Source organism: Frankliniella occidentalis, unplaced genomic scaffold (assembly GCF_000697945.3).
Source record: "Frankliniella occidentalis isolate FOCC.00 unplaced genomic scaffold, Focc_3.1 Scaffold98, whole genome shotgun sequence".
Taxonomy (NCBI): domain Eukaryota; kingdom Metazoa; phylum Arthropoda; class Insecta; order Thysanoptera; family Thripidae; genus Frankliniella; species Frankliniella occidentalis.
The window spans coordinates 596,906-608,096 of record NW_026267227.1 but is presented as its reverse complement, the minus strand read 5'-3'; the positions used below and the strand labels follow the sequence as shown (position 1 = coordinate 608,096).

At 38.5% G+C, this 11,191-nt stretch overlaps 2 protein-coding genes across 2 annotated transcripts; one reads left to right on the top strand and one right to left on the bottom strand.

Annotated features, from left to right (window-relative positions):
* Window positions 1-1,487: 1,487 nt before the first annotated feature.
* Window positions 1,488-6,803, bottom strand: LOC113216648 (arf-GAP with Rho-GAP domain, ANK repeat and PH domain-containing protein 1). The gene is made up of 12 exons (XM_026436418.2): window positions 6,581-6,803; window positions 4,645-6,252; window positions 4,266-4,549; window positions 3,955-4,141; window positions 3,532-3,868; window positions 3,212-3,424; window positions 2,938-3,125; window positions 2,575-2,814; window positions 2,251-2,490; window positions 1,968-2,087; window positions 1,789-1,871; window positions 1,488-1,714 (listed from the first exon to the last, which is right to left on the bottom strand). Exons 2-12 carry the CDS (start codon window positions 6,250-6,252, stop codon window positions 1,531-1,533), a joined length of 3,684 nt encoding a protein of 1,227 aa, XP_026292203.1. The 5' UTR covers window positions 6,581-6,803; the 3' UTR covers window positions 1,488-1,530.
* A 209-nt stretch (window positions 6,804-7,012) lies between these two features.
* Window positions 7,013-10,152, top strand: LOC113216649 (tubulin epsilon and delta complex protein 1-like). Its single transcript, XM_026436419.2, has 7 exons — window positions 7,013-7,313; window positions 7,447-7,519; window positions 7,600-7,817; window positions 7,897-8,064; window positions 8,145-8,321; window positions 8,397-8,526; window positions 8,631-10,152. Exons 1-7 carry the CDS (start codon window positions 7,194-7,196, stop codon window positions 8,951-8,953), a joined length of 1,209 nt encoding a protein of 402 aa, XP_026292204.1. The 5' UTR covers window positions 7,013-7,193; the 3' UTR covers window positions 8,954-10,152.
* The last annotated feature ends 1,039 nt before the right edge of the window (window positions 10,153-11,191 follow it).

The following is an 11,191-nucleotide window of genomic DNA, read 5'->3' as shown; positions in this document are numbered from 1 at the left end:
ATATGTATATAAAATATGTAAAACAGTAACATTCCAGAGTAAAATAATAATTTCAGATAATAAAAACATTATGACAAACATTTTCCACAACCTCAGCACCATTACATGATGCAGAGACAACATGATGGGGGAATACTAGTTAAGTGCTATTAAAATAACATAGGAAGTATCATGACATAGTGCAATTAATTTTGTGCACAGGGGAAGAACAGTGGTACGAAATGGTTGCTTGTGTTGCAGCATTTGATAGTGAATTTACAACACTAATAATTAAATGATTGATAAAGGGTAGAATTTCATAAATGTATTGGCAAGCCTTGCAGAATAGTATATGGTATGGCAAGGAAATGCATGCTATTAACAAAGCAAAAATAAATTCAATATCAAATAGGGTAAAACTGAGATAACAATACGGTAACAGTTCAAGAGATCTTAGGGAATTATCCCTATTTTCTTGAAAAACACTTGCCATGGTAACACTTTGCTCTCAGAGGTGACTGTCTTCATCACAATAATTGATAAAGAAAATAATCATAGATTATATAGTCAATTGAATAAGATCTGAGGGATTGAGCATTATGATAGTAGATGATAATGCCCAAGAGATTGAACATCTGAACGAAAATCTGAGTAATTGTGCTAAATAAAAGCTATGACCAGAGAAATTTCTTCAGGGCACCAAACTAATCTAAAAACAATGCACAAAAATAGTATACAAACAAACCCAACAAAAAACAATAAAAATTTAAAATTTACTAACATTTGAATGTCTGTAAGCATAACATAAAGACAAAAACGAAAATTAATGACAGTGATAAAAAAAAAGTGAGGTAAAGCTCATGCACTCATGATACCTCAATGTAAAAAGAAAAGATGAAACAAAATTCACTAACACAAGATGAAGGAATGTGAATTAAAATACATTCATACTTGCTGCTTGCTGTTTCACAAGTAAGATACATTGGCAAATGAACACTTTAAGGAATGTGTACTGAATACTAAATAAGTACAAACAATAAGTAAATATAGGATAAAATGATAATTTCATGATGATCAAAATCTCCATTTGGAACTTTGTAAGAATGACAATTTAAAGAATAACAGGTCATGAGAAAGTCAAGAACATAAAACGGTGAGTCAAAAGAGAATACTCAATAGTGTAAATTAATATCAGACAGTTTTTGAAGAATTCAAATTACCTAAAATATAATTAATACTGACTGCTAAACGTAAACTTCCTATCCTTTAGTTCATTTTAAAATCTAGCATAGTTAAACAAATTAGGAGGACATCAATGTCTTCCAGATATTTGCTTAGGAACTGCAGGAGCTTATCACCTACAAGGGGGAACAATAAACCTTTACTCATATTCATTGAGAGGGATCACAAAAACACCAGACTCACTAAAATGGCAACCAAAAAATCACAATATTGATAAAATAAGGCGTCAATCATAGGACGGCAGGTAAAACGGTACACAATGAACATAAGAAATGGTAACTCTATATTATATAAGGAAGATCCCACATCTTACTCTAGAAGATTAACCTGGATAGGGGGAGGGAGCAATCCCTGAGGATATTCAGCGGCAAGTAAGGCTGCCATCCACTTGTTTTGATCCTCTTTAGAAGTACCAGCTAAAGTAGAGCCAAAGTAAGGACTTTCCTTACTTCTTTTCGGTTTGTCACTCTTGCTTATAAATGTTATAGCCCACCTGCAACGGAAGATTTTATTGGTAGAAAGAAGTAAAAACCTTAATAGTTTAGATTTACCTAAGTTTTCACACACCTTGAATTAGGATTCCTTTTGGACTCGAAACCTTCATACCAGACAATTTCTTCAACAGGCCACTCCGCAAGTTTATTTGCACCCTAGAAATTGAAAATGTTGTAAATACACGTATAAGTATTGAGCAAAAACATAATAATTTACACAACATCTGATAATAAGGTGAAATTTAAACTCACTCGTTTGTCTTTGTAATAACAGAGTTTGGCTTGGCTAAACTCAAATGGATAGGCTTTGAATGACTTTGACTTCTGGTCGGCAAAGCGAAGCTCCCCTGACATTGTAATAGGTGGAGTAATCTACATAAAAAAGGAAGATGATCAAATTAAGTAGCACAATCTCAGCAGCACATCCACTAAAAATGGAACACTTTCAAATGAACAAGGAAAGTATCAAAATCACAGTTACAGGCATTTTAATTTGAATTAATATCTATCTACACTTAAATTTTTTTGATCTTACCACTGAGCTAAGTTCTTGGAAGATTGTATTAGCCATCAGAACAAGGTAGTTCTGGGCTCTATCAGGTTCATCCCAATATCCCCATCTTAATACTGAGTCAAGAACCTTTTCTGAGTGGTGTAGATAACGTTTGAGAGCACCATTAAGTACAACTTCACATAAAGTAGTTTGATGAGCATGTAGGGCAAGATGTGAAGCAAGTTCAGAACAAACTTCATGACATGTCTTCTGAGGTCCAACCTTCAAAGAAAATATAGATGAAGATGTATAACAATCATTCATATGAATATGAAAACCTGAGATTGGAGATAGAGAAGCACTTACTGTGACATGGACGACTTTTCCACTGTCTTTCGAGCCAATGTGTATCCACACTCTCAGGTCTCCAGTAGGTTTTGCTTGCTGAGGATGAACTTTGCCAGCATGCAAACGCTGAAGAACTTCACGGATTCTCTTGTCCCTTGACAATTCCTCAGCATCAACACCATATAGACGAGGGAACAGGGAAACCAAATCAACTATGACCTTTGACTCTTGTCTGGACCATGTTATTTCATCACCATTCTAAAATGAGGAAGTGTTTTTTATTTCTTAGTACTTACTAGTTCAAATTGGATTAGTTAATTAAAAACCTACCACAAATCATGTAGCATTAAAAATAATATTTCATTGGTAAGATATACTTACTTCTACATGCATGAGAGTAGGACCCCAAATGGCAGCCAGGTTTTCTACAGGCATGAGATTGTGCTCACTCTCTTCATGAATAAAGTGTAAGTGAGCAAGTAAGCGGCGCAGAGTGACTGTATTCACTGGAGGGAGCTCAGTGAGTAATAAATGATATTTTTCCAGTCTTTTGCCTTCATCTTGCACAGCTGTAATAAGAGCACACATTATATACCAATGTATTGGTGATAACAGATTTAAAGTGTACAAGTGCTGATAATGAAGGTAAACTTACATGAAATTTCACACAGCTTAGAATGAAGCTTTGAAGTTAACAAAGGTTCTGGCAAGTCTCGGAAGAATCTCTTAAGTACGCTGGCAACATCATATTCACTGAATTCTTGACGTGATAACTGAACAGCCCATGCATCTTTCCGGAACATTGTAAGCAGCTTTGTTACACTTGAGTTTGCCCCACTACGGCGATAAATACCTTCAGCGAGAGATCCTGTAAAATGAAAACAAATCCTAAATACCAAAGAAAAAGAGGAATACACAAAAAATATGAAAAATAAGTCTGTTTGATTGATAAGTAAAGAATATTAGGTATCTAACCATGTGCGTATACAAAATTGATGCACTTGTCAACCAGAACAGGTACATTTTCTTGAGTGAGCTGCTGATTATCCAGGTCTGGGCCATTATCGGTTGCGGCTGCACGGATTGCATTACGCCAAGCAACAGTTTCACTTGTCCTTTCAGTGCGTAAATACAATGAAAGTTTTGGGAAGTCAATAAGAATGACTGGGGAAACTGAATCAGGTTCCTGGATAACTATAGATCGTGCTTTGCGAAGATCAGCTTCATTAAGTTTACCCTTAGGGACGCAATACATCAAAGTTCTCTTCTGTAGTAATAACCAGGCTGGCATCCAGGATCCTCCAATACCTTCCTGTTAGTAAATGACATATATTGATTATGTTCTAGGTATTAAATACAAATCATGTTAAGATTTTACCAAAGTGTAAGGTAACAAACCTTGAAAAAGCACCACCCAAATCGAGAATAGTCAGCAGCAATACGAGTTGGAAAAGCTGTAGTGAAGTTTTCCAGAATTTTCTGCATCCAAACTCTTCTTTCCATAGAAGATGTCACTCCAAAAAAAGTATTGCGGTTTTTACCTGCTACACTCAGTTCAAAGCAGTATACTTCTTCACCTTCAGACCTATCAGAAAATATATTTTTTTAAATATCATGTGAACAGAATCCAACACATTCTAAAGCACATAAAAAACAAAAAGGAAACAATAAAGAAATCTATCACCATTTAAAATTATCAAAAATCTTACCCTGTTCCTGTTCGATGCTCCAATGATAGCTGAATGCTTAAAACTGAATCCAAAGAAATTACATCTTTACTTCCACTGCCACTTTTATCAGCTGTAAAAGTCAACTGACTCTCGGCAAGGTGACACCAACGTAAAGCCAAATCCCGGGTGCTATTAGTACCCCTATAGACATTTCCATTGTACTGAACAGCAAGCATAGGCTCCAAGGATGGTTTTTCAAGATTTTTGGTGATTGAAATATTTGCATAGAAAGCTGATGATGATTTTTCAGAGGAGGAATCCATCTGTAAAAGAATGAAGAAAAGAAAAGAATTTAAGGTTGATATGAAACTGTATACATTGGGGACTAAACTTCAAAATATAAAGAAAGCACAATTACCTCAGAGGGTAAGACTTTACTTTCCCTATGATAGGCTGACTTAATAACACGCTTCATACTAGGCCAATGTTGTCGGAGCATTGAAAAACGCCTTGAACTTGAGTCAACATCTGCCTGAGATATAGATGATTTCCTTGACAAAGATACTGATATATCATCATCAGGAACATCTATTGCTCTTTCTTCTCCAGTACTTTGATCTGATATTTCTGTTGAAGCATGAGACATAGAGTCAGAGCGTTGGGGTGGCGTTGGTGCTCTAGGAAGCTTATCATTCTCCTCCTCAACTGTTACCATATTGCCTCCATCTTTACGCTTTACATTTACTTTGCCATAATTGGATGTCTTTGCTTCTTTGGCAGGAGCAAGGCCAGCCAGTATCATTAGATCATTTTCAGTGAGATTACTCTTGGCCAAGTTTTCAACAGTTGGCAAGTTTTCATAAAGAGGATCAAATTCAAAAATTACAGACTTTGAAGGCAATTTTTGACCGGAGACATTTGGCTTTCTTCTCAACTCTACCGGTATTCCTTCTGCAGTGGAGTCAGAACTATGACCAGCAGATTGGTAGCTCCCTGTGGAGAGTGAAGTGGCAGAACTTCCAGCAGGAGAAGACTGACCACAACTGACATTTGAGCCAATGTCGTCATTGTTAATGGCCAAGGCATCCAATTCACTACATAAGGAGGGTGATTTGCTGCAAGCATTTTTCCTGGTAGCAGAAGCTAGAACAACTGGATCTTCATTGTAAATGTTGCTTGCTGACTCTCCCAAACTACTCTCTCCTTGTGAACAGCTCACTGAATCATAAAATGTCCAAGAATCAGACCTCGTAAACTTTTTCTGGGTCTTGAGGTTGTTAACTGGTAGTGAGGTAGATTCAGTATCACTACATTGGAATGCATTAATCCCAGACCCTTGAGGATCTTGCTCTTCATTTAGTTTCTGAGCTTCACTGCGGGCATTTGACAATTCTTCATAAATGCCATCAATATCTTGGTATGAATCTACATCACTTGGGCAAGGGTCTTGTTGACTACCAGAATGACTTGATTTAACAGATGATACTTCATCATAAATAAGTTCATCTGGAAAAGGAGGTGGTGGGTACTGCGGTGGGGGAAAATATTCAACTGGGCTTTCAGTTGGATCTTTAAAGTCATTTTCATCAAAGTTGACGGTTAAATCATGGGATGGTGTAAGGGGCGAATCAAAAGAAATAGATCTGAAGATGTCATCAGAGGGTAGAGATGTACAACGATCAGCCATGGAGCCTGACATAAGCGGATTATCTTTTCCATTATATTCTTGCTGGGTAGTAAATCTTTTAGGCATCATGTTCCGAGCTAACCGCCGTGTGCTTTCCATAACGTACTTGCTTTTCTCCTGAACGTTATCTGATGCTGACTTAAATTCACCTCTTAGCATTTGGGAAACAGACTGTTTCGGAGATCCATCATGGGAGTCTGCATTTTCATAATCATTCTTCTCCACACTTTGCCTACGCTTTTTGAAGCGAGGCAAAGGAATTGGCTTTTTTAAAGGAGACGTTCGAGCTGGACTCGAAGGGTTTGGACGGGGTTTTGGAGTTGGAGAGTCTTTTTCCATCTGAAATTGAAAAATGAAAATCAAAAAAATTAGATTAGTAAGTCAGAAAACCTTGCGAAACTTAGATTAAGTTGTATGTGATGAATAAAGGTGCAAATAACAAATAACGATGAAACAGGATAGAAAGAACCAATAACAACAAAGTGCTCATTGAAGTAATTAATTAAACTTTAATTGGAGTAAATGAAGAAAAGCAAAAAAAATGTTGGCATGGTTTCTAGTTTCCTTCAGTAGCCAACCTTCGCTCTAAAACATACAGATAACGGAAACAAGATGAGATTAATCCTTAGGCCTAGGCAAACTAGTTCGAAACTTGTAACTTGGTCACCTTTGTTGGGTGTGTGTATTCAACAGGTTCGTTCAGACTAGTAAGAGGTTACGCCAGACTTGTAGGCGGTGAAAACATCCTGAATGGAAAAGCTGAACTTTTCTACGATTTTTTTTTTATCGGCGATTGTTTGTTTTGAAATAATTGTCGTCGTAAGACAGTCTACAACAAAAACAGGCACCGTCGGCAATGTTGTGTTATGACTAACTACTGAACATTCCAAGGCTACGTGAGCAAAACGAAAAAGTATCTCATCTCCTCAAACTATTTCTAGCTGAAAAGGATTACAGCACTCTAAAAACGACACTCCTAATTCAAAACGCCGTTTAAAACAATTTTTTATATGTTGTATCACGTACTAATGTATTCTATAATATAATTATTTTACTTCTCAAGGAAATTTAATGGGCGAACGTTGGCTTCGGTCGTAGGCTGTTGGATGTAGTTGGATGAGAATTTCAACGAGCAAAAGAAATGTTTTTATTTATAGGTGCTACTACTTTCAGTATTTGTTAGTTTTTAATGTATTTAAATAGTTTAAATGTACTTCAACTTATCAATGTTTCATAGAAAAGAGCTGTTAAGGAATTCTGGAGTAGCATGAGTTTTTACTATGTCAGATATTAAGGCTGTTATTCAGTTGCTATGTCAACATTTGAACTCATTGCTGAACGTTAACCTGAAACCGGATAATTTCAGATTATCTAAGTTCAATAATAATGATAAGGACACGGTTCGTAATGAATATCTTCTATCTTGAGTTACCATGAGCTACAATATTCCTTTATTTTGTGTCGCTAAAATGTGTGTTTCTTTCTGAGTGACTAAGTGACAATTTTTCTAGTTTACTTCTTGATTTGTTTCAGATTCAAGCGTTATGGACAACTCTAGAAAAAATGTGTTTGTCATTGGGTCCAAAAATTCCACATTTTGAAAAGTGTATGTTGATTTCTGTCTGAAGTTTTGACCAATATCATAAGTTTTAACTTATGTAATTAAATTTTATGCTGTCTATGCAGGCAATTCTCAAGTTTGGGTTAAACTTCAACTGGCTTGTATGGGCTACAACTGTTGTGAGTTCTACAGCTTGCCCACAGACTACTCAAGTGGCAGCAGGGAGCTGCTATTAGCGCTGATGTGGGTTATTGCTAAAGAGAACGCCCTTGCCGTTCTTACCCAAGAGCGTGTACGGCAGTCGCCATTATCCCAGGAATATTCAGATATTTCAAAGGAACAAGTAAGCTGAATTTATTCAAGTTATTTGTCTTTAAGCTTTCTCTTGATCTAATTATGTGAATCAATTGTTGCATCTACAGGTAACAAATTCTTCAACAAAGACTGTACCTCTTTTGAAAACAGAAACAAAACATTCTCTTTCTTCGGAACATCAGATAAATTATTGTTTATGGCTGGCAAATCGCTTAAGATACAATATAAACCAAATTCAGGATCTAGAAGAGGAGAGAATAAAACATACACATAAGGTAAAAAGAAACAGACTGAACCAGGCAGTGTTAATTAATCTGATAGAGTGTGAAATTTTTGGTTTATGCCCACATGACAGGTCCATCAAGCAACTGCCGGTTCAAGTGGTCTTCCTCATCTCTCTGTATTTGAAACAAAGTTGGTCAAAGACCCAGATTTGTTAAATCAATGGATGCCAAAACTTTCAAAACTAAATGAGCTCATTAATGCTCATACAAAATGGCTGAAGAAGAAGTCAGTGTTTTGGGAATGGATGGTAAGGTCTATAAACACAATAAAGTACTTTTCATTTTGTGTAACATTTTTATGTCAGTCTGACTACTTTTTATAGGAAACAGTAATTGAAATGAAGGAGAAAGATACATGTGCAGATGATTCATTGCAGTTTTACAATAAAACTGCTCTGACTGAGTTTGTAAATGCTATCCATGTATATTCTGAAAGAGCCAAAAAATATCAAGGTTTGTGGTCTTTAATTTTTCCTACTTACTTCAGTAATCATTTTTTCATTTTCACAGTAACAGACAACTATTGATGACTTTTTAAAAATTATCTCTCACTGCAGGCCCAGAAGGCGGAAGTGGACCGCCTCCTCACCCTCGTTTCCTTATCAGTTCCTTGTACGCGAAGTCAGTCAGTAATTTAGTCAGGAAAGCTAGTTCTAGTGATCTCCTGGCTGACATGGGCCTCAGTGAAAATGGTGTTGTTATGCATGCCTCTGATTGGTTGGCTCTTGTTGATTCAGAACTTCAAGAGGTAGAAAAAATGAAACATGAAAAGGTTCAGGAGCTAAATTTGAGGTTGCAATCTCTGACTCAAAAGCTAGCATTAGTTGCCATTTCTGATGTATCAAATGGGGAGGTTGAATCTGAAGACTGTTCAAAGTAACCGTGTGGTGATTGATAGATTTTTAAATGCCTGTACGCATGTTTAGAACTGTTCTTGTTATTTGTTTGATGTGTTAGCTTAGCATTTTTCTTTGTTTAAGCTATATTGTTGTTCTGTTTATACTTTATCTCTCTCTGAATGCTCCATGACATTACAGTAATACATAGTTGGTAAATTATATCCAATTAATTGCCTTGTGTGATTTTTCTGTTGACGTAGCACACAACTTGTTACTTATAATCTGTGATTTTTTTCATTTATGTTATAACGGAAGTGTGCATATCTGCTATTCAACTACCTATAAATACAAACCTGCAGATTGTGACATTTGCCATTTAGAGGTGCCCATAAACGTTTCTTATAAAAGTGCCATTCAAATGCGAATTTTATTTATATTAATTTTGCAATTCTGGAGCCATAATCTGTAACCATACTGTTGATCTGAAATGCATAGCTTATGCTTGTAGTGTTTGTGGTTTTTGTCCAAAATTTAATTGGAATGTGTATTGTGTGGCCATTGTTTGAGCTGTAAAGCTTTGTGTTGTAGTCCATATGTTTTGTTGTATTACGTACATGTAGGTATTAGGTGGTATTGAACTCTCAAGCAAATACTCAGAAATTAATCCAGTGAAACCCAATAACTTGTATTCTGCTAAGTTATCTGTGATTTTGAGACTGTGACTCTCATACGATCTGTCTATGACTGACTGATTTTCCTCTCTAATCATCAATGAAAGTAGTACATCATCACTCCTTGGTTTTCAGTATTGACATTGATGATGTGTGTGCCTTCAATATTTCCCCCCGTTATATTTTATTCTTCATTGTTGTTTGAAAGTGTGAATTTTGTACATCTTTTGTATATCAACTTTGAGATATATTTCTGTACTGAACAGTAACAATTTTGTAAGGGTCCATCTCTCGACTTCACTTGCCTTTGAAATGTTCATAGTTGTTTCAATTTGTTAAATCCAAGTTACCTTGTGCCCTCCTTGTTTATATCCCACCCACCTGTTTTTTGGTCCGGGCCTCATGCTGGAGGGTAGGCAGACCACCGGCAGACCCCTTGGGGAAAATGGGTGTTGGAAAGGTGATTAGGGCTTCTATTTTTAGGGTCATAGGGGCCCGGACCAAAGTGCTCAACACTAAGAAATTGTGTCCTTTCGCATTGAAATGGAATAAATTTACTCAAAACGTCAGAGTTTTCTTTTCTTTTTCTCATTTTTCCGCCCGTTGTTTTTTCCCTCTATAGGCGAACAAATCGGTTCTATGTTTTTTCCGGCCGAACTCGCTAGTCGACGTGTTCTGTTCTCCGGCCGCGCGCAGCGTCCCCGGCCCGCCCGCGTCCAGTCCCTCTCCCTCTCCCTCTACTCGCCAGTCGCGCGCCACTCCTCGCGCCGAGCACACCGCGCCCCGCCGCTCTGCCGCTCCGCGTGCTCCCGCCGCCATACGACACGACACGAGCTCGACCGCGCGGTGCTGAACGCGGTGCCTCCGACTCGAGCCACACACTCAGTGCCCTTTGGATTATTTACTGGATTATTGACGCCTCGCCCAGCCCCACCGGCGCGGCGATGACGGCCTGAAGCAGCCGTCCCACCGCTATCCCGCGAGGGAGTCCTCCCTGAACACCACCGTCGTCCTCCCCTCCGGGGCATGCGCCTGTGAAGGTGAGCGCCTATGGTCTTTATGGCCGAGCCGAGGAAACCTAGACGACATCGACGCGACGTCGACGCGATGGTCGCCCTGACCCTGTCACCGGAGGAGGTCGGGGGCTCGTTGGGGTGTTCTGGCCGGGCTGCCATTGGGGTGCGTCAAATCGCACCCAACCTAGCTCATCCACCCATCCATCCACCCCTCCATCCAACCGAACTGAACGGAAACCGAACCGCTGCGAGCTGCTTTTTCATAGGTAACGTGGATCCTGAGAACAGAAACTGTGTTTTCTGGTACTAAACAATCGCTGTGCTGACAAAATCAAGCATTCCGCGAGAAGCTCGCCCTCGGTGTGGGTATATGGAGGGATGGATGAATGGGTGGATGAGCTTAGGTTGGGTGCGATTTGACGCACCCTTGGGGTCGCGAACTCACGCCCCTCCCGCCGTAGGGTAATCGGACATCTGATATGTACTCAGAAAACGCATCGATTCGGTTGCCGCGACGTGGTTTAGCGTTCTAAGGGTTAGGTTTGGTTAGGACACTCTGTCCTTCCTTTTCCACCCCACCTCACACTCCGCG